This window comes from Nannobrachium achirus, assembly GCF_963921795.1.
Source record: "Nannobrachium achirus genome assembly, chromosome: 16".
Lineage (NCBI taxonomy): Eukaryota > Metazoa > Chordata > Actinopteri > Myctophiformes > Myctophidae > Nannobrachium > Nannobrachium achirus.
In genome coordinates this window covers 14,298,011-14,320,936 of record NC_137823.1, presented here as the reverse complement: position 1 = coordinate 14,320,936, position 22,926 = coordinate 14,298,011, and the positions used below count along the sequence as shown (strand labels likewise).

The 22,926-nt window shown below is 41.0% G+C and overlaps 2 protein-coding genes across 2 annotated transcripts; one reads left to right on the top strand and one right to left on the bottom strand.

Moving 5' to 3' along the window:
- Positions 1 to 2,818: 2,818 nt before the first annotated feature.
- Positions 2,819 to 12,855, bottom strand: rnaseh1 (ribonuclease H1). Its single transcript, XM_080744020.1, has 9 exons — positions 12,621 to 12,855; positions 11,167 to 11,325; positions 10,477 to 10,601; positions 8,495 to 8,662; positions 7,551 to 7,650; positions 7,228 to 7,282; positions 6,188 to 6,272; positions 4,635 to 4,759; positions 2,819 to 4,164 (listed from the first exon to the last, which is right to left on the bottom strand). The coding sequence occupies exons 2-9, from the start codon at positions 11,286 to 11,288 to the stop codon at positions 4,084 to 4,086; spliced, it is 861 nt and encodes a 286-aa protein (XP_080600146.1). The 5' UTR covers positions 11,289 to 11,325; positions 12,621 to 12,855; the 3' UTR covers positions 2,819 to 4,083.
- A 950-nt stretch (positions 12,856 to 13,805) lies between these two features.
- Positions 13,806 to 20,894, top strand: rps7 (ribosomal protein S7). The gene is made up of 7 exons (XM_080744021.1): positions 13,806 to 13,830; positions 15,485 to 15,570; positions 15,680 to 15,751; positions 16,279 to 16,422; positions 16,902 to 16,966; positions 18,322 to 18,472; positions 20,788 to 20,894. The coding sequence occupies exons 2-7, from the start codon at positions 15,496 to 15,498 to the stop codon at positions 20,863 to 20,865; spliced, it is 585 nt and encodes a 194-aa protein (XP_080600147.1). The 5' UTR covers positions 13,806 to 13,830; positions 15,485 to 15,495; the 3' UTR covers positions 20,866 to 20,894.
- The last annotated feature ends 2,032 nt before the right edge of the window (positions 20,895 to 22,926 follow it).

Here is a 22,926-nt window from a genome sequence, read left to right as displayed (position 1 = left end):
AAGACTGGAAGTTGTGTTTGAACTGAAGGCCAATCCTATCGTCTCAAATGAGTCTGGCAGAGGGCAGAGCTTTGACACATCACCACAGACCTGTTGCAAAGAACACAGACACACACACACACACACACACACACACACACACACACACGTGATTAAGATACATTTACTTGTGATGTATATTAATATAATGAGAATACAATGAGGGAGAAGTCAACAATGGCCTCCAAATCACATGTAAAGACCTTTTGAGTCATTGATCCGTGCACATTTAGAGAAAATAACGTTCAGTTTGAGGGGATCACTGTGACGAATTAAATCTGTTTCCAACGACACAATCCACAAAGCAGGGGAGGGATGAAATAATTCTCATGATGCAACCAAACATTTGGTCTTGAGATCCCATTCTGAATGCTTACACTAAACTAAACTATTTAAAAACAACACTACATAAGATAATACAAAGTATAGCCTACTGGATGTAATCAAGTACAGATTACATCATTGAATAATTCACCTAAGGCCTTGTGGAACACTTGGAAATAGATGCGATACAATGGAAACAATTCCCCAGGACATGTTTTGTGATATCGTTTAAGCTTTAATGTCTTACTGAATCACAAGGTGTTTTACATTTATGGCTAATAAAGTATTCTATCAAAGTCAAGGTACAGGTAAAATGAAAAACAAAATGTTCATCAGACATTAGGATTGTGCAATAGAGCAGAAGGCTTGTGTACTTACCAGTAACTTTGAATGTTTCCTCACAACAGAAAAGAAGGTCTGATAGTTGAAGTGAAATGCTAGTTGCTTGGTGGTGGTCACTCCATGGTGTGTGAGTTGTGTCCTGACTCCTGTCTGTGGTGCTCTGACTCTGAGCAGCAGCTCTATTTGTCCTTGGAGAGGAGAAACACCTCCTCCCACCTCCCCACACCTCTCGCCCAGTTTAGAAAACACTCATTGGTCCATTTCAATGTGAAAGGCCAGGAGACCCAGAACAAAAGCCAGCCTGATTGACGGGCCATCATCACACAACATGTGAATACAAACTAAAAAAAAATATTTAAACAACATAAAACATGTTGGTGTGAATAGAAACTAAAGTGTTTATTTTCACAACTTGAAACATGTATTGGTATGAGAATAAAAACTAAAGTTTTATTTAAACAACATATGCAACATGTAGATGTGTGTAAATAAAAACGTAAAAAATAAACTAGGTATGCCTATATATTTAAACAGCGTAACATGTAGTGGTGTGAATAAAAACTACAGACCTCGATCCCATGACTTTATTTTCCAAATGTCTGGAACAGAAGCATAAATGATATGGTTCTCTTACATTCCAGATTCACAACGGTGAATTCACATAATTTAGGATTATTCAACTATATTAAACATTACTTAGCATTATTATAACTGTATGGACATATACATAATCCTTTTCAACAGTATATTATCCTAACTGTATGGACATACAGTATATGTTGTCATGCTCTTGGTACTATTAGAAAACATAAAGTGCACATTATGCAGTCTCTATGAGACCAGACTGATTGTTTCTGTAGAAGAGTGTCATGTTTAACACCTCCTCTCCTCCTCCACCCTTTTGCAGGAATTGGCTGATCGAGGCCTTTTGTTAAACACACACTATGGGGGGAAATCACACACCTAATGATGTGTAGATTAGCTGTGTGTAGATACATTTAAAATGCAAATAAGACACCAATCACCATACATGTAAATTAATGGATAATGTGTGTCAGTGAACGTATGTGAAGGTGTGTATGTAGGCTATGTGTGTGTGTGTGTGTGTGTGTGTTAGTATTGGGATCAGAGAATGACAGAGAAATAATATTGAGAATAAAATTGGTTGTATTGTGCAATATTCACAGCTTGCTGTGTTTCTAATTAAACGATAATTTATTGGTTTAACACTCAGTGTGTTTCTCCTCTCTATCTCTCTCTCAACAACATGTCACCTCACCTGCTGTCTACAGTAACATGTCTATAAAAGAAAGTTTCTTGAAGAAACATGACCTGTAAATATCTGCTTCTTCTGTTTATTTTATTTACCTTTTATTTTTTCTGCTTTTGTAATTGATGCTATCCTATGCAAAGCACTGTGTTCTATCAGTCTGTCTTTCAATTCTATGATATACATAAAGTGGTTCCTGTGTAAATAAGCCAACAAGTCTACTTTTTCCTATGCAACCTTCTAATACATGCTTCAATCAATCAATCAAAAACCATTCACTATTTAAAGGGATATTTCTCTCATTTTATTATCTAATCATGCAGGCTTTTATGAACACCCTGAACAATTTTTTACTACCCTCCAAATACAGTATGTGAGCAGGCCGTGTTTTTTTTTATAACTTTTTTCATTTATTTTTAATAGTTTATTTTTTCCATTTACCCAAAGAATGATTTAAATTTTATATATATATATATATATATATATATATATATATTTTATCTATCATGAATCTATCATGGTTAAAATGGAGTTTGAAGTAGGTGTGTATTGGGAGGGGCGTGGGTAGGCAAGGCCTGATAACATTTACATACATCAAATATCTACATTTTGAATCAATCTGTCCAGGGTGTTCATGAAAGCGGTGTTCTAGGCTGACGATAGTCAATAGTGACATCTAGTGGACATGCAAGGGAAACCATCCTCACTGTTTACTTGCTATTCAGTGAAAGAAGGGAGGTCAACTAGATCAAACATGTCTCTCATTAAACCAGGAACTATATGCTTCAGTCAAAAGTAGAATTTATTAAAGTAACATAACTGAACAAAAAGACAAGACGCATCCAACAGCTTCTCTGAACTACATCTCCACCAAGCAGAACCGCTCTGAACACAAAATGCTGCTTTCAAAGCGTATTTAAATATTAAACACAAATAGAAGCAGTTCATGTTGGGATGTGAAATGCAACAGCTTGTGTTCACATTCATTCAACAACAGAATGCTGTACTAAACAGGACAGGACAACATTGAACTAAATGAACTAAATGTCCTGTCAGCTCCGTCATTAAAGGGATAGTTCACCCCCGAAATGATTTTATTTTATCCATTACTCAACCCATGGAGCCTTGAATTCAAGGAGATTTGTCTGTTTTTGTCTCATTCCTAAGCATATCATTAAAGTCTCTTCTAGGCCTAAACCCATTTAGGCCTAGAATTATTGAATGCTTTAACCAGTGAAAAATAGCAGATAGATCTGCTATTTTTGAAACTGTTGTGAAAATTTGTGCAAATCTTTGTGCAAGTATTTTCAAAGCGAACGTTTGTAACTCAAATTTTGCTTCTGGGTGGTCCCTGGAACTAAATATGTTGAATGGGGGTCCGTGGCTAAATACATATCATTTTGGGGGTCCTTCACATGAAAAGGCTTGAGAACCACTGACATAGTAGTCTCTCAAGAACAGACTAACTGCAGCTCCAGTTAAGTGAAAAGGACCTTTTCTTTGACGATGGCTGGCCAGATTGCTGACATAGAAACATAGGTTTTTCAAAACATCTTAGAAGTATTCAAAAGACACTTATAGAATCGGGTCAAAATTCGATTTTTCAAAAATATAATTCTTGAATTCAAGGAGATTCGTCTGTTTTTGTCTCATTCCTAAGCATTAAAGTCTCTGGTAGGAGACTCAAAGATTCTCCACTGAGTCTCCTACCGGATTCCCTGACGGTCATCAAATGATTGGCTTAGGAATGCCACCGAAACAAAAATATCCATGGATCCAAGGCTTCACTGGGTGTTTCATTGAAATAAAGTACATGTTTGGGGGGGTCGGAGGTTATCCAAACTTTTAATTTCAAGGACCCCACCCCCCCAACTCTGAGAGTGTACAAATGGAACCAACTGGACCCGTAAAGGTAAATGTGGTTCCATTTGAACGCTCTCAGAATTACAGAGCTGTTAAAGGGTCCCTTTTGGAACCGCCAGAAAGAACACTGAGAGTTCCTGAGACAGCACGACGTCTGCCTTCCCATTGGTTACTTTAAAGGCCGCCCCAGAGGCCTGCTATTCCCATTGGTCAAGGCCACCCAACAGGTCTGCTCTTGTCATTGGTCAGTTTTTGGCCGCTCCCTCTCTGGACAGCCTGTCCGCCTCTTCATTTCCGGTGTACCCAGCATGCCCTGGGATGTGCAACTGAGGAGACAGAGAGGAGACACTCGTTAAGCCAGACAGTGTCACGTAACCACTTTAACCATTATTTATTATACTTTGGCTATCCAAAAATAGCAGATATACAAGCTATTGTATATACAGCCATATACAAGCTCATAGCGTGGCACTCGGTGCTGCACTGAGTGCCGCGCTATGAGCTTGTAAATCTACAAGCTTGAGTGTGGCCGGGTAGGAACTGTGAGGTTCCCAATTCGATCCCGGGCTCCCCCAGAGTTAGTGTCCTTGAGCAAGACTCTGAAGCCTTGCATGACATCAGTGTATGAACGTGTGTATATGATGGGTGAATGTAATGTACAATCTATGTAAAGCGCTTCTATGCGTGTCTTTTTCCCCTTCTTTTTTCAAATCACGATAAACGATAATAAGGATTTATGTTCACCATCCCAAGCTATAACAGCTTCAGTGCTTCCAGCATGTTGAGTGTTATTTACCCAGACCACCTGCAGCTCAGAGTTGAGCTGGTCCAGTTGGACGAAATCCTCCTTGTTGACGATCTCTCCTCCTGACTTCAGCCTCCATCCGTTCAGCTTCCAGTTCTTCACCCAGCTGGTCACCCCTGACAACAAGCACAGCAACAATTGTTATATTCTCCAATTCTGCAGCTCTTCCATGTGGCCAGTCTATGACAGCAGTCGTCTATGAAAGTGGTTCTCAACCTTTTCAGGCCTCGACCCCCCGAAATAATATCATTTTACCTTAGGACCCCCCACCCTGATGAGCTCTAAGAGTTGAGACATTACATTTAGTATAACAGGTTATATTGTGAAAATAGCAGATCTGTATGCTTACAGCGCCTCACAACACGTATGTAGATCAGCATGTAGATCAGCTATTTTCACAATTTATGGTATTAAAAAGTCTTCAAATTGTCATTTTAGGATGGGAAGTGCACTTAAACTACATGTTGGTTTGTTTACTGTTGAGTGAGAAAACAATGTTGCACATTAAATTAATCATCTGGGGACCCCCCTAAATAATTAGGCCCACAGGTTGAGAACCACTGATCTATGACAGTGGCTTTCAAGCTTTCAAGGTCCACTATTTGTTTGAGCCATGGACCACCGTTTGATGAGAATTCCATGCTATATTGACGTGGTACCGTAGGAAAGATACATGCAAACGCTGATCAAAATAACACTTCTTCTACATTCTCTAAGTGTGTAGACTTCTTGTAAATTAAGTATTATGCAGATGTTTAACAATAATTCAACTCTTTGAGTGTGTAAAATGACCTGTACGGGTCCATTTGGTTTCATTTTACACTCTCGAGAGTTAAAGATCTATAAGGGTCCATTTCTTTACCGACTCTCCTTCATTTAGCTGGGGACCACCTTCTGGAACCCCCTCAAGGACCACGGGTGACAACCTTTCCAGGCCGCGATCCCCACAAAATGATCATATTAGAACTGTCCACTCACAGCGATGGCCAAATACTAGGGATGGGACGATATGAAAATTCCATATCACGATTATTGGGACAAAATAAATTGCGATTTACGATATTATCGCGATAATCAAAATCCATTGTCCTGTGGCGGAACATTTGCCAAAAAAATAGCAGATCTACAAGCTCACAACACGTAATGATTTGATAGAGTGAAAATTTGATAGAGTGAAAAAAAAGACTGTATCAAGTACATATATTATAAGTACCTTTTACTAATTATAGAGGGTTTAAGTGGTACCAGATATGCAGCTCGGCAAATAAAAGGTGAATTGATCCCAGAGCATGACGGAGGACGATATCACGATTAATCAAATCTCCGCTCACGATTATCGTGAGTGTTTTTTATCACGATAAATGATAAAGTCACATATCGTCCTATCCCTACCAAATACATATCAATTTGGAGGTCCGTGGCACGGAAAAGTCTGAGAACCAGTACAGTAGTGATTGGATTTCAACCACTGCTATTACAGTAGTGATTGGGGGTGGCCATGCATTCATTTCAATCTTACAGCAGTATTAATAAGTATTGATTACCATTAATAGTGAACTTGCTGTCTGTGTAGAGAACCAGCTTCTTGATGTCCATGTCCTTGGCCTGTTCGAGCGCTCTGACGGCTGCCTACACACACACACACACACACACACACACACACACACACACACACACACACACACACACACACACACACACACACACACACACACACACACACACACACACACACACACACACACACACACACACACACACACACACACACGGATTAAAGCAAAGTACAATCTTGCAACTGAACACGTTTATAAGACCAAGTGCTCCTATTAGGGATGGGACGATACGCGATATTATCGTTTATCGTGATAAAAAACAGTCACAATAATCGTATCGTGGAGATTTAATTTATCGTGATATCGTCCTCCGTCATGCTCTGGGTTCAATTCACCTTTTATTTGCCAAGCTGCATATCCGGTACCACTTAAACCCTCTATAATTGGTAAAATGTACTTATAATATACGTACTTGATAAAGTCTTTTTTTCACTCTCTATCAAATGTCTTTGCCAAAAAGTAGCAGATCTACAAGCTCACAACGCATCGCAACACGACGCCTTGTAGATCTGCTAGTTTTTGGCAAATTTTCCACCCCAGGATAATGGTGATGATTATCGCGATAATATTGTAAATCGCAATTAATTTTGTCCCAATAATCGTGATATGACATTTTCATATCGTCCCATCCCTAGCTCCTATGGTGTGCAATTTGTGAAACATCATGAAAGGAGCCCCCCCCTCCCTCCACACTCACACACTCTAGCTGATTCCCGGGTGTCCTCATTCAGTGAGTAATGTGAACTCTGCCCACTTTTGCCTTTAGTATACCTGACGAAGGCAACAGAGGCCGAAACGTGGCTTCTTTTCCAAACCGCTCTGGTAATAAATGATTTTGGGAGCCTTCAAGACGGTGTGCAGACCTTCTCCTTTTGTTCACAGTTCATATTATTTCATCGAAATAAGATGGTTGAAAATGTTTAGATGTGCGTGCAGCTCTTGACCGCCGACGCGGATTCAATATTCACCTGTAACTCTGCTCTCTGATTGGTTTGTCTTCCAAGGAGGGGCTCTGCAACATTCCTTTATAAAAAAAAAAAGAAATACAAAAAAAAAGAAAAAAGAATAAAGAAAAAAACACAAAAAAGAGCACAGATCAGCATCCATCCAGTGGAGACACACACACACACACACACACACACACACACACACACACACACACACACACACACACACACACACACACACACACACACACACACACACACACACACACACACACGAATGGACAAAGTGACGAAGGTTTCTACAGACCTGTGTGTGTGTGTGTGTGTGTGTGTGTATAACTCACAGAGGATGGTTGGGACCCCAGTAGACGCCAATGCCCGCCCGGGCGCCTTTCTTCCCATTCCCTGAGCAGCAGCCGTCAGTGTACACCACCACAGCATCCCCTAGAGGTAGAGAGAGGTAACACGTTTACACCACCAAAGCATCCCCTAGAACCAATGCATGCACGGCACGCACACACACAGCAGCACACACACACATTTTGTGAGGACATCAACATTGTAGTACATCTTTGTGCGTCTTTAAGTGTCTCCCTGCTCCGTGTGCGTGCGTGCATGCATGTGTGTATTACTACAGAGGGTATGCACGTCCACTGGGACCCGCCCTCCTAATCTAGACTGAGTGGCAAAGCATTGAGCAGCATGGAGCATTGGAGTTTGGAAGTGCTAGTTGCAAATCACTCAACGGCCCTACATACCACCTGTTTCTAAATTGCACATAATGCAGGAGGCAGCAGGATGTTGTGTTGTTGAAAACAAGTGCTTCCGAACTCTGACACTTGGAAAAATAAAAAACCTGCACAGAATGTCTTGACAGAAAGTAGCTCATAACATGCCTATGGTGGATGTTTATTAAACAAAAACTTTGCAGATAGAAAGAGGATAATTCAAGATTTCAGTACAGCCACAATGTTGGTGAGTTTAACTTTGTTTAATACAATCAGATACAACTTTTCTGTTTGGATGTATGGGCTGTCAATAGTTTTTTGCCACTCAGTAGGCGTTCCCACATAGCTTCCAGCAACAGTGATGTCACGTGCATACCCTCTATACTTGTCAATCTATAATCTAAGTGTGAACGTATGAGTGACTGGATAAAGCCGTCTCTTATCAGACTAGTGACATATTACAAACCAGCTGTATATTCCTAGTATTTGTACAATCATAGACATGGTTCTGTACAAGCATATTTTAACCCCCCTCCATATGCCTACAGTCATCTTCTCACCCATGTAGGTGAATCCATCTGAGCTGCTGGCTGAGGTCTTAACCTTCTTAGACGGAGACTCCTCCTCCTCCTGGGTGTGGGAGTGGCTCCTCTTCTTCCCCAGAGGGATGTACTCCAGAGGCTCCGGGCCTCGCCTGGGCAGGAGGCTGGCCGCCGCCGCCGGCTCTTCTGCAGTGTGCAAACACATTGGCTTCATGAGACAGGGTGTGAATGTGTTGTCAGATCTACAAACACATCGGCTTCATGAGACAGGGTGTGAATGTGTTGTCAGATCTACAAACACATCGGCTTCATGAGACAGGGTGTGAATGTGTGTCAGGCAAGCCCCCGGGAACCTAGGGGGAGGGCTGAAGCGCCATGGGCATTGAAGTACTGCAGTTGTAGCCTGACACTTCAGTCCGCACATCACCACCCCCTGCTGGTGGGTAGTGTGTAGTGTGGACTGAAGCTGCACACATTTTAATCTATTTCGAAAGCGCCCAAAGAGCGGGCGCATTGAATGGGCCAATCAGGGTTGTATGCTTGGGGCACGAGGTGTGGCTGCTCCGGTCCCAGCCCCCTCCAAACAGAGCTCTTGAGCTCACGTGAGACTCGCTCGTGGACTCTGATTGGTGTCCTCTGCCCACGTGAAAGTCTAGTGGACTCTGATTGGTCCGTGAAAACTGGCGGAGTCAGACTCGACTCGTATTATTTTAATAAACTATGAAATAGTGCCGTTTCTTCACGTTTTAATACCATTTTGCACTAACGTAAACATGCAGACATATAATATGTTATGAGAAATAACATATTTTTGCAATGTCACGCCACGTCGCCGTCGCGTGTGTGTGTGTGTGTGTATGTGTGTGACGTCAATAGGCTTTAGCCCCCCCCCCCCCCCCCCCCCCCCCGCCGAAATAGAATGTCTGCCCTCAATTTCAGACTCTCATCCCGAAGTGAAACGTAGTGTGAGATGTCTGGCGCTCGCAGTCAGGCAACTGCAGTTGGGGCTTCTAACCACACGAACGCGCATTCTAGGCTTCTTTGTATTGACTGTGCGCTCATAGCGGAAGTGCTCGTTCATGAATTGGAGCCCCAGCGCGTCCATGAACACAAACTATGACGCAAAACGCATCACAGAAGCCCCACTACGTCACATTTCTGAGGCGTTTCCAAACGCGGAAGTACGCTTCATGCGCTGGGTGAGCAACTCAATGCAAGTGGACGGGCGGGGATACCGGGTGGCGTGCCCTCTCTATACTTATTATAATTCTATGGTGTCAGGTTTACAGTCTCGAGCTTGTAGATCTGCCATGTTAGTTGTAGTAGGGAATGGATTGTGTATGTCTTAATGCATTTAGACCTGTTGCACCTACCACCTACTGTATACGTTGTTGGGCAGAAACCTCTTACAGTATTCTTTTAGGATTGATGTTAAAATGATATTACTTGTTCATAAAGCTCTCAATGGTCTGGCAGCTTCGTACCTCTATGCCTGCCAGGCTGCCTAGATAGTTTTTCTGTTAAGCACTTGTGCTTCATTTCTGCTCTGTAAAGCACTTTGGGATGCATTTCATGTCAGGTACTATACAAATACAGTTTATTATTATTATTACACTTTGTGTTTTTATGTAAATTAACACCCTGCTTGATCATACTACGGCGTCACACAAAAGCATCAAAAGCAGCAGATCCACAAGCTTGAAACACGGTGCGAAGCGACACATTTTGAGCTTGTAGATCTGCTACTTTGCCTCTTTTTGAAAATTTGAATACAGAAAGGATTTCCACCCGACTGACGATAGCATCGAAGATAGAAGGTATTTTTTAGAATCGACCTCAGGTCACAGGTCAACTATAATATAGTTGACAATATTATTGTCAACGCAGACTGTGGCGCATGTCATACTGACATGTCATACTGACATGTCATACCGTCATGTCATACTGTACATGTGTGTGTGAGTTAGTGACACATAATGGTTGAATGTAATGCCACCTACCAGTGACGATGGCTGGAGCGTCTGATGGCTTCACTCCTCTGACAAAGGACCAGGCGTCCTTCTCTGAGCCGAACTTCTTGTAACTGGCATATGGAAACTTGTCCACTTGGCTCTTGCATTCGTCCCTACAACAGATCACAGGGGGCGTCAAGACTTTAAATGGGACTGAGTTACTAGGGCCCAAGTTGGAGGAGCCTTAATTATTTTATGCTTTAGCTATTGAAAAAAAAAAAGTTAGATATAAGCTCAAAGCGAGTGCCGCGCTGCTAGCTTGTAGATATGCTATTTTTTAAAAGTTGTGAAAATGTGTGCAAATGTATTTTTTAAGCAAACATTTGTAACTCAAATGTTGCTTCTGGGGGGGGGTCCCTGTAACTAATTATTTTGAGATGGGGGTCCGTGGCCAAATACATATCATTTTGGGGGTCCTTCACATGAAAAAAGTTTGAGCACCGCTGACATAGAAACATAGGTTTTTCAAAAATAGCAGATCTACAAGCTCGAGTGCCTCGCTGTGAGCTTGTATATCTGCTATTTTTCAATAGTTAAAGCACAAAATAATGCATAATAATGCGTTCACAGTCTAAATGGGTTAAACCCCCTCCCCCTGTGAAGAACATTCATGGGGGCCCGCAGTGAATCCTTGTACCCGGGGCCCGGAATTTGGTGCCACACCCCTGGTCCTCTCACCAGGTGTTGTAGACTCCTGGCTTGAATCCCTTCCTCACAGCGTAGAAGTACTTCACCATGTCTTCTGGGGCGCAGCACAGCGCTCTGCGTAGCGGTCTATACAAGCCAAGCAGTCTGAGCATCGAACACGTTTAATACAGCTCTGCCATGGTGGTGGACCTGCAACAACAATGACACTAACATTAATACTAGGGTTGGGATGCGATTACAATTTTCAATCTAATTAATTACTGGCTCTGTGATTAATTAATCGCAATTAATCGCGTTTTAATCGCACATCGATATTTGATCTGAGAAGCTTTTTTTTTTTCAAGTAAAACACATTTTTTTTGAGTTGCAAAAAACTATTGACGGCCCATACATCCAAACAGAAAGGTTGTATCTGATTGTACAAGGGAATCAACGAGTGAGTTTTTTTTAATCTAAATTTTGCATCCACTGGGCCTTTGCTTGGCCCAGCGCTCTGATCGGCTACTTCTCCCTTTGCGTTTGTTCTGTTGTCTCTTCTTGGTTGGTGCATCACTATGATCGGTATGCCCGAAACTGAAGGTTCTGTAGTGCAAAAACTAAGTGCGATTAAAATGCGTTAATTCTTTTAATCACGTTAATTTTCTGTAATTAATTAATCGCAATTAATCAGTTAAAGTCCCAGCCTTAAATAATACACATCTGCTATCGTAGGGCTAAGGATGGGACGATCAGGGATGTGCAGAGAATGTTAGAGAGGCAAGGTCTGACATTTCTAAAGGGGCCTTTTAGGGCCTAATAATAACAGACCTTGGAGGTCGGCTATTTTCGATGCTTGATTTCTACACAGAGGGGACAATTCTTTCAACATGAGATGCTGCATTCAAGTTCAGGAGAGTTTGGACAAGGCAATTCTCTTGAACGCTGCCTTGTGGTATGAAAGAGGGCATTTGCATTTCTTTCACCATAGTAAAAACTCCATTCATGGTCTGGAGAGGGCACTTTTTTTTTACAGAAGGGCAGGGGCTCAAGCCCCCTTTGATGTGTGCACGTTCCTGAGGAGTGGGGACAATAATCGATATTATGGTTTATCGTGATATACAAAACACTTGCTATAATCGTATCGTGGAGATTTAAATGTATCGTGAAATGATCCTGTCATGTACTGGGATATAAAACATTTTATTTTTTTCTTCACAGAATCAAATGTTCAGGATTCACCAGGAGCTAATCAAAGTAATTGATTAAACAAAATACATTTTAATCAATTCAAATTATGAAAATGATTTTTTGTACACAGATGTACAACCACATAAAAAATAGGGCTTAAACTATTGACCATTGCTTAGTACAAAACAATGTATTATGATATTTTCCCCAAATTAAAAAAAAGTGCTTATCAATTATTATTGGAACAATAGACAAACTAATAGAATAATCACTGAGAGAACGAATTGACAGTTGCAGCCCTGATCATTGCAACTTACCTCGACTTTACAGGATAATACAATAAAAAAGTAGTGTTGTTTTGTTGTTGTTTACAACTATACAAAGATTGTTGTTGTTATTTTTGCAGCATTCACATCTGATGGCTTGTTTTGCCTTCTTCTATCACTAACGGATGCTACACACACGGCAGAGAACGAACAACGATGTTATATTCTATGTTCTAACATTTAATCAAGGTTAAACGTGAAGTAAGCTGACATCCATGAGACTGAAAAAAAGACCACACACACAACAACAGCATGCTTCCGGGTTCCTGTGTGAGAAGAAGGAATGGTCACATGCGTCACGTTCTAAAGGCATGGGAGAGCAAGTAGTAACCTTATAAGAAGGAATGGTCATATACGTCACGTTCTGTTTCCCGTTTTATTTTCCTGGTATAAATAAACTATAGATTTCAAAAGATGGAACATATTTTAAAATATATAATGTTTTTTTAAGAAAAAATAATTTAAAATAACAATAAACATTTTACAAATGTACAAACAAACAAACACATAAAGAAATTCCATAAATAGTGAAAATAGCAGATCTACAAGCTCTCAATGTGGCGTGAAGCGACGCGTTGTGAGCTTGTAGATCAGCTATTTTCACTAGCCTGGGTCCTCAGTTTCTAATTTCTCTTTTGGGTCATGGCCTGGTTTGGAAACCACTGATTTGAATTATTAGTTACTTAGACACTTATTAGACTCTAAACTGTCAGATAACAAAATTACTAAATAAAACAATACCTATCGCACTACCGTTGTTTTCTAATCATATGATGTTCATATTCTATTACATGAAAAAGAGGAGCAAGAATAAAAATAATTATTATTATGTTTCAAATAATGATAAAATAATGACAAAAATTAATAAAATGTAATAAAAATGAATAGTGACACAAAGGGTGAGATACACATACTTTAATGAAGTCAAAAAGTCAAATAGCGAACGTGTATGAAATAATTAAATAGCAAAGATACATTATTTATCATATTAAAGTAGGATAACTAAGATTACATTTTCAGTCATAAAATAAAAATAATAATAAAATAAAATAAAGTGCAACAAAAACATAAACTTTATGAAAAAGAACAACAAAATGGGAAGAAAAAGAACTGCAGTTCCCATAGTTCCCGGCGGCGCGAGACGTCACTTAACGAAACCTCGCGAGACTTCCTGCCTCTTCCTTGGCCGTCGTTGACAGAGGTTAGTCGGAGTTTCATCTCACTGCCACAAATATTAACATTAAAACATGAATTAAAACACACATTTGGTCAAAATTCCGTGTCGTATCGCTCAATGGACGTGTGATGCGTTAGTTCGAGAGGTTTTTGGCGACGGATGACCGTTTTATAAGAGGATATATTGAGGATTGAAGTGTCCGCTGTTAGAAGTTGCTTCTCCCGGGCTGTTATGGAGGCCTGCACGTGTGTTTGTACAGCGAGCGGAGGCTTTTACACCGGCTGTCAAACGGCCGCTGCTTCTGTTCTGTTATGTCTGTTAAACGTGTGGTTTTTATCTTCAACATAACGTTAATAAACGGCCCGTGTTGTTGCTAATAACGCTAACCTGGGTTAGCCTAGCCAGTAGCCACAGCAGTAGCCAGCAGCCCCAGCATTTGGCTCACAATGTTAGCTTCGTGTAGCTAACTTGACCGGTTTACACTTCGCTGTCCGAAGTGCCTGGTTGTGGTTAGGTTTGGAACTAAATGTTAGGTAGACAAGTCCATGATGTGGAAATAAGGGCTTTCAGAACTCTCCGTAGTAGCTAATAATGTGCCTGTCTTTACTTATTAACCATTATCATCACAGCTAAGCCGGCAGCCAGCATGTCAGGGCAGGCAGGTGGAAGGTTAGTTTGACATGCACACAGATGTGTTCTGTTCTGCAATACTTAGAATATCATATTAACATGGTGAAATCATTGTCGCTTGCTCTTATTTAGCCCAAAATTAGAGGTGTGTGTGTGTGTGTGTGTGGGGGGGGGGGTCAGTTTGGGTCCACTGGTTCCCAAGTCTGGCAACAAGCATGTCAGGGAGAGGAGATGGTTTCAGATGATACAGGGCCAACTATGGTTGACACTGTAAACTAACTGGTTCCAGTTGTATGATTTTTTAATAGCTACAGATCCATTTTAAGGGTCCATTTGGTTCCATTTGCACATTTAAAAGGGCCAATGTCCCACAAGGGTCCATTTGTAACACTTTGAGAGGTACAGCCAGTAAGGGTCCTTTTGGTTCCAAACTATCCATCATGTGCTAGGCTTTGCAACAGGTTCACGATGATTTGAAGATGCTAGTGCCCTTCAATTAATATTGTGAAGCAGAAAAGTTTGTAATTAAACAAACTGTTTCAATATAGTTTTTTCATATTGTAAATGCTGTGCTGTCAGGCACATGTATGAAATATGTGTTTTGGTCATGTCCCCCTGAACTGAATGTGTTATCCTTTAGATTGTAATATTTATATTGATGTTGAATGTGATCTGAAAGTTGACTTGTGTATTGTTCAACGTGGGCATCCTGTGAGGTTACTCTCTTGCATGGCTCTGTCCTTGTGGCATATGGGAGCGTAGCATTCGTGCTGTGACGTACAGTCCCGTTCCACGACGTTGTACAGCAAGCTCTGTCCCCGGCTCTCGGGCCGGCGAGGACGGGCGTCCTGTATATTCCTACATCTTCCCAGAGTCCTTTGGGCCGTTACTGGGGAGCTAAACCATGCAGGATACACATTTTTGCAGGAATGCACCCACAAAGTGAAGTACATCAGATAAACGGTTCTCGATAAGCGAAAGGATGTATTTGTGGAATATATAGATGGATGTTGACCTGTATCTCACTGTTTTATCATTTCTTTTACAGAGACAAAGGCCATGTTCAGTACCAGCGCCAAAATCGTGAAGCCGAATGGCGAAAAGCCAGACGAGTTTGAGTCTGGGATCTCCCAGGTAAGCAGTGATTAAGGCATGAAAGCCATGTTAAAAGTGTATGTTCATTTATATCTATTAGTGTATATACTGTACTTGGTTCATTAACTGGATCGTGTCTGTCTCACAGGCTCTTCTCGAGTTGGAGATGAACTCCGATCTTAAGGCTCAGCTCAGAGAATTGAACATCACAGCTGCAAAGGTACAAGTCATCTAGTTGTGTTCTTTATTTATGTGTTAAAAGATTGCTTTGCTTCAGGATTGCGCTGTCTTTCACTCATCAGTTTTAAACATTGACTAACGTAAACACCCCCAGTGCTGCAAAGACAAATCAGTGGTGTCACATTTGTGCTTGAACAGTGATATTTATTTCAATCAACGTGGACATCCTGTGAGGTTACTCTCTCGCACGGCTCTGTCCTTGTGGCATATGGGAGCGTAGCATTCGTGCTGTGATGTACAGTCCCGTTCCACGACGTTGTACAGCAAGCTCTGTCCCCGGCTCTTGAGCCGGCGAGGACGGGCATCCTGTATATTCCTACATCTTCCCAGAGTCCTTTGGGCCGTTACTGGGGAGCTAAACCATGCAGGATACAAACCTATTGAAGTTTCTGAGGATGTTATGCTTCTAAAAAATGCTGTAGTTTTGTGATTTCGGTTGATGTTGGCATGGCAATGATTTCCTCTTGACAGCTGGTCTAATTCTTTTCCCTTCGTTATTTTCTTTAGGAAATTGAAGTTGGTGGGGCCAGGAAAGCCATCATCATCTTCGTTCCCGTGCCTCAGCTGAAGTCTTTCCAGAAGATTCAGGTTCGTCTGGTGAGAGAGCTGGAGAAGAAGTTCAGCGGAAAGCATGTTGTCTTCATCGCACAGGTAAAGTCTTCATAACGCACGTTAACTTAGCCAGAGCTAAGATTGCAGATTAATTCTGTTTGATGTTAAATGTGAACAAAAGGTTCACTTGTGCTTGTACGTGTACTCAACGTGGACATCCTGTGAGGTTACTCTCTCGCATGGCTCTGTCCTTGTGGCGTATGGGAGCGTAGCATTCGTGCTGTGACGTACAGTCCCGTTCCACAACGTTGTACAGCAAGCTCTGTCCCCGGCTCTCGGGCCGGCGAGGACGGGCGTCCTGTATATTCCTACATCTTCCCAGAGTCCTTTGGGCCGTTACTGGGGAGCTAAACCATGCAGGATACAAATTTACATTATTATTTGATGTATTTCTGGACTGTGTGAGCTGATAATCCTTGTATATTTGTGTTGATGCTGCTCTGTGGCTTGGTCAACTGAAAGATGTCGAGATGACTGTGCCATCCCTTGGTTAATTAAAATGTGTTCTGTCCTTGCAGAGGCGAATCCTGCCCAAACCCACCAGGAAAAGTCGCACAAAGAATAAGCAGAAGCGCCCCAGGAGGTGAGTGAGTTCTGTGCAGTGTCACAAGACTACTGATGGTTTAGAACATGCTGGTTATGTTCCAGTTGGGATTGCACATTTTACAGGAACAGTGCTAATCTTAGCAGAAATAATTTGCGGCAAAAAGGTAACTTAATCACATTCTGAATCCTAAAATACTTAAACATTTAACCTTAACGTCAGAACTGGGGCGGCAGTGGCTCAGGAGGTAGTGTGTCCGTCTTGGAATCAGAAGGTTCCCGATTCGATCCCTGGCTCCTCCTGCCTGCATGTCAAAGTGTCCTTGAGCCAAGACACTGGACCCCCAACTGCTTCTTCTGAGCTGCATGTTGGTGCCTTGCATTTAGAGGAAGGAGTGTTATAAATGCACTCCATTTATAGGAAATGGTCATTTAAATAATTAAAGTAATGAATTGATATCTATCTAACTATTACAATTTTATACTTTCTTTGACTGTTCAACGTGGACATCCTGTGAGGTTACTCTCTCACATGGCTCTGTCCTTGTGGCGTATGGGAGCGTAGCATTCGTGCTGTGACGTACAGTCCCGTTCCACGACGTTGTACAGCAAGCTCTGTCCCCGGCTCTCGGGCCGGCGAGGACGGGCGTCCTGTATATTCCTACATCTTCCCAGAGTCCCTTGGGCCGTTACTGGGGAGCTAAACCATGCAGGATACAAATATTAAGTGAATGTGAAGTATCGGTTTGTGTTGCATCAAGTGGCGCATATCAAATACAGCCAACAAAAGCCTCAGTTATACTTGATGTTTAAATGTATTGAAAGTTATATTTTTCCTCCATAATATGCACATGGATTGTTAAAATCTTAATGTTCAACACTGTTTAAGGCCTGAACGCAAATCTGTTTCACTTTAGATTTTAAACACGTTAACCATTATTTTATGCTTCAACTATTAAAACATTGCAGGCATACAATCTTACGGTGCGGCACCGAGTGCCACGCTCTGAGCTTGTACATGTAGAGCATTTGTGCATGTCTTTGAATATCTTTGACCAGATTCTATAAATGTCTTCTAAATCCTTCTTCTAAATCAGTGTTTCTCAAACCTTTTCATGTCAAGGACCCCCAAAAGTACATGCATTTGGCCGCAGACACCCATCTGAAAATATGTTGTTCCAGGGACCACCCAGAAGCAAATATTTGAGTTACAAATGTTCGCTTTTCAAAAGATGTATTCAAAGACTTAAGAAAAATCAAGATTTTTCAAATATAGCAGATCTACATGCAGTATCTGCTATCTTTCAATAAAAAAGAATTCTAGGCTTAAATGGGTTATAACCAGAATGTCTAGAGGTGCAGCTGATAACATGGTGCGTTTGTTTTGTTCCCCAGCCGTACGCTGACGGCGGTGCACGACGCCATCCTGGAGGACCTGGTGTTTCCCAGTGAGATTGTGGGCAAGAGGATCCGCGTCAAGCTGGACAGCAGCCGCCTCATCAAGGTCCACCTGGACAAGGCTCAACAGAACAACGTTGAACACAAAGTGAGTCCAAGAGAATGGAGCAAAGTGAATTCCTGAATCCTTAAACATTCTTTTGGAGTACAGGGTGCTGCCATGGTCCTTGAGCAGTTTTAATAAAGTTACTGCATTGTGTATCCTAGGCTTTAAAATATGTAGTTTTTAAACCATATATCGTCACTGTCAGGCAGAAACCTCGTGTATCAAAGTTTCACATTTGTACGTTTTTCCGCAAAGTAAAGCCCTGCTTCATCATACAAGGCCTTCGCACAAAGGTAGTGAAAACAGCAGATCTACAAGCACACAACGCCTCGCACCGCGAGGCGTTGTGTGCTTGTAGATCGGCTGTTTTCACTAGTTTAAATCATTTTTAAAATGGTAAATGCAAAACGAACGGTTTTGGACATACACGGTTTCCACCCGACAACGACAATATTTTATGCAAAATGTCATGGACAATAACGTTTTCTTATAGTATATTCCCACAAAACTATAAAGTTACATGTTTATAAGCAGCTATCTATCATCCTTCTATAAAAGCATAGTGGTCCCTGCTAGGAGCTTTCATCCTGGCATTGGCCAAGGAAGAACTGCCAGTCAAAGCAATGACTGGCCAATCACAGAGTGGCTTTGCGAGACTCTTGGGTAATGAAGTCAAAGACGTTGGCTGCTGTCATGTTATTTCAGTCCAAATTGGCCACTGATACCGCAAACTACATAGTGCTGCTTTATAGATTATTAAATGCATTTAAATCTAGTGTAACCAATTGAAACAAACCTGTGGGAGCGGGGATTGGATCAAGTACTAAGCCGACCCCAGTCAAGGTGGTTAAGTGTTAGGATCAGTTTGAGATATTGGCATATCTCTTTGCTTGATGCATTGAATCCCTAGTTTGAAATACACAATTTTCCATTTATGCTTTTTATTGGGAATGAAAATAATTCAAAATAGATTTGACATTATTCAAGTCTAATTAACTCTTATCTGCTCGGTGCTCACCCTGATTAAATAGATATACATGTAGTTGACTGAAGTCTGTACTATGCTCCCTCATTTCTTTTCCCCTTTCCACCAAATATCTAGGTAGAAAATAGCCATTCAACAAGCTCACAATTCATTGTGAACTTGTAGATCAGCTGTTTTTGCAGGATTTTTCACTGAACAGATGCATGGTTTATATGATAAATGTTGGAATGGTCTAGAACACGAATTCATGTGGAAATGTTGACTACTATTTATGACTATTTATGGAGTTGATTTGCCAAATGCTGCGGATTTCAAGCTTAAACAATTGCTAAGTTAAATATTTGCTGTTTGGAAGATTAATGAACCATTGAGTGAAATACATAATCCATTAAACATTTTACAATGTCAGGTGTTCAACGTGGACATCCTGTGAGGTTACTCTCTCGCACGGCTCTGTCCTTGTGGCGTATGGGAGCGTAGCATTCGTGCTGTGACGTACAGTCCCGTTCCACGACGTTGTACAGCAAGCTCTGTCCCCGGCTCTTGGGCCGGCGAGGACGGGCGTCCTGTATATTCCTACATCTTCCCAGAGTCCTTTGGGCCTGGGGAGCTAAACCATGCACGATACAAACTCTTTAAATGTTACTGCTAGCGTTAAAATTAAATTAATTGTTTTATTTATTTTTACCATGCATCAATGGGCCGATGAACACTACCTCCTAGGTCATAAAATGTTTTTCCACCTAGAACTATTGCTTGTTTGATCAAATGAGCATGGAACCCTGTTTATTTCAGCTTAAACCACAACGGATAAGGGGGAAAAAAAGAGGAAAAAAGATAATACAGTTTATAATCTGAGTGTAAGAAGGGTCATTGTGGAGGAATAGACATTGCCATAACTAAAACTAACTTTTGCCCTTAGATATTAAGCTGCAGATATGCTGACCTCGGTGTTATTTGAGGTTATGCAGCCTGCAATGCGTTTACCCTGCTGTATATCATCACTGTCTGGCAGAAACCTCGTATCTCCAAGTTTCAAATGTGTAATGTGCAAACAAAGCCCTGCTTCATCATGCAAGGCCGTCACACAAAATGAGTGAAAACAGACGATTTACAAGCACACAACGCCTCGCACCGCTTTTAGATTGTCTGTTTTCACTAGTTTTAAATCATTTCTAAGATGATGGGATGGGAATGAAACAAATCAGCCTAGGGTTCAATTTTTCCTTGATTAATTTAGAAAGTTTAAAAACAACCCTTAACCCAGAGTGAATGCGAGAGTTAAATGTAGAATGTTGCCAAAACAACTGACCCTTCATTGCAGTGAATGAGTGAAGTTAACTGTCTGTCCTCTCCTGTGTTTTTCTCTCAGGTTGAGACCTTCGCTGGCGTCTACAAGAAACTAACAGGCAAAGATGTCGTGTTCGAATTCCCCGAATTTCAGCTGTAAAATATGACAAAATAAATTTGTTTACTGTCCTTTTTTGGTTTGTTGTTGTTTTGTCATGCCTGCGGCATGGGACAGGTTTTGATGATTACAGATGTCTTCTGTCAAATATTTCAGTTGATGTGAAGAAAAGAAAAAGCCACAGGTTTGATAGACTGCTGGTAAAACAAACTGTGAATCCTCTTGTTTAACCTTTTGAGACATGACCAAAGGACCTTCAGTGTCGACCTTTGAACAGTAGGGGGAGCCAGAGCTCTGTTGTACATGGGGGAAATTGATAGTTTTTGGCAGTTCTACTGTTTGGTGGTTGGGATGTGCTTATGATTGTTTTTTTCACCACAGTGAATATTGTAAGTAAACCCCAGTAAAATGTTCTTTTCACGATGACCTGAACAGTGGTGATCATTCAGACTATACTGTCACATCAATCACACTTTGTCCTTAAAGTTAAGACATTGATCCATTTTGATTTAAAACAACTTGAGATGTCATCTTAAATTCCACAATGACTGCAGTAATTTAAAACTATTCAAGGTATGTGAACACATGCTTGATTATAGTTATTTTGATTTCAGGCACTCCCAATAGAACATGAGAGAGCATGACAGAAGTACATCTGTTATGTGGGATTACAGCACAATGTTTATCAAAATGGTTTTGATTTCACCAGAGAGCCTCGGAAACCCAGCCTTTACACCAGAGATGACCCGAGTATCCATAGATGCCTTTTTCACGCTTTCAGTCCAGTTTGTGTTTACCTGCAAGTTGCAGTTTTTGAATGCATTAGAAGGTTTCATAGGAAAAAGTACAGTTTCATGACGATACAAATCACTGGTACAAGGTCGACTAAAAGGAGTAAGCTTTTTGGCTTTTTTACATGAATCATTTGATGTATCAATATAACATTGATTGATTGAAGAAATAGAAGTTTGCAATAGAAAACAAAGTGGGGGGAGGGGGACAGTCAAAGAAACAAAAGGAAAATATAATTTATTTGCAGTGGAAAAGGGGAGGTAAGTTTGGGCTTATAGAGGTGGAATTACACACTAATCAAGTGTCAGCTAATAGTGTTCAGCGATGGGTCTCAACATTTTCAGACGGGTACCATATCCAATCGGGAGAGAACTCGGGATACTGGAGCACATTGACATTGAAGCTGAAAAATGGGTAGGCCTACTGATTGGCTTAACTTGGCAACCCACCTAGACATGTGTAGGCTATTTTGTTATTGAAGTGTTATTGGCAGTTTGCAAAAAAAATATGTATAGGACTAAATGGAAATAAAACAAGCACAGGAAAGTAAAGTTCAATACAAGGCACACAAAACCATATGCTTGTTCCCATTGGGGTCCTTTGTACTCAATCAAATAAGCTGGAGAGATGTGACCCAGATCACATCTCCATGTGTCTACTCGAAGACATGGTTCCCAAACTCTTTAGCTCAGTGGTCTTCAACGTTTTCAGGCTAGGGACCCCCAAACTGATGGGGAGACCCCCTACCTCGGGGGTCCCTGCTCCATCCAACATGCATGTACAAGTGGCTGTACCACTTCTATTTATAAACATACCTTAATAACTGAGAACCAATGTCAATACTATCAATCTATCACTAACAATCTGTCAATTGCACAATACTCATGTATACAAGCTATTCAAAAGAGACAGAATAATGTTTTTTGTTATATTTAAAGACAAATTATTGTTTTTCTTTCTTTTTTTAATTAAAAAAAGAATATATATATAACGTTTTTTTTTAGTTTTTTTTCCCAACAATTTCGGGAACCCCCTGCAGTGTCCCCGCGGACCCCCTGTTGAAGACCCCTGCTTTAGCTCAACACCCAAAAGTGAAAGGAGATTTGCTCACTACCCAAACTAGTGAAAGCAGCAGATCTGTTCGTCAATGTTCACTACATTTATTTAATAATTTATGGCATTTCTTTGGATGTATTTATTAATTAAATTAATTCGAAAAATCATAGTACTTTGTCATGTCAAGTCAACCAGTAGTCGGCGCGTCTACTGCGAGCTTCCGTACTTGTCCCTGTCACGTGTTGGTCTGTGTTT

Coding starts and splice junctions, on each gene's coding strand:
- rnaseh1 (XM_080744020.1), bottom strand. CDS start 11,288: ATGCTCAGACTGCTTGGCTTGTATAGACCGCTACGCAGAGCGCTGTGC. Junction 8,663..10,476: donor CGCTCCAGCCATCGTCACTG/GTAGGTGGCATT, acceptor TGCACACTGCAG/AAGAGCCGGCGGCGGCGGCC. Junction 6,273..7,227: donor ATCAGAGAGCAGAGTTACAG/GTGAATATTGAA, acceptor GTGTGTGTGTAG/GCAGCCGTCAGAGCGCTCGA.
- rps7 (XM_080744021.1), top strand. CDS start 15,496: ATGTTCAGTACCAGCGCCAAAATCGTGAAGCCGAATGGCGAAAAGCCA. Junction 16,423..16,901: donor ATGTTGTCTTCATCGCACAG/GTAAAGTCTTCA, acceptor CTGTCCTTGCAG/AGGCGAATCCTGCCCAAACC. Junction 16,967..18,321: donor AAGCAGAAGCGCCCCAGGAG/GTGAGTGAGTTC, acceptor TTTGTTCCCCAG/CCGTACGCTGACGGCGGTGC.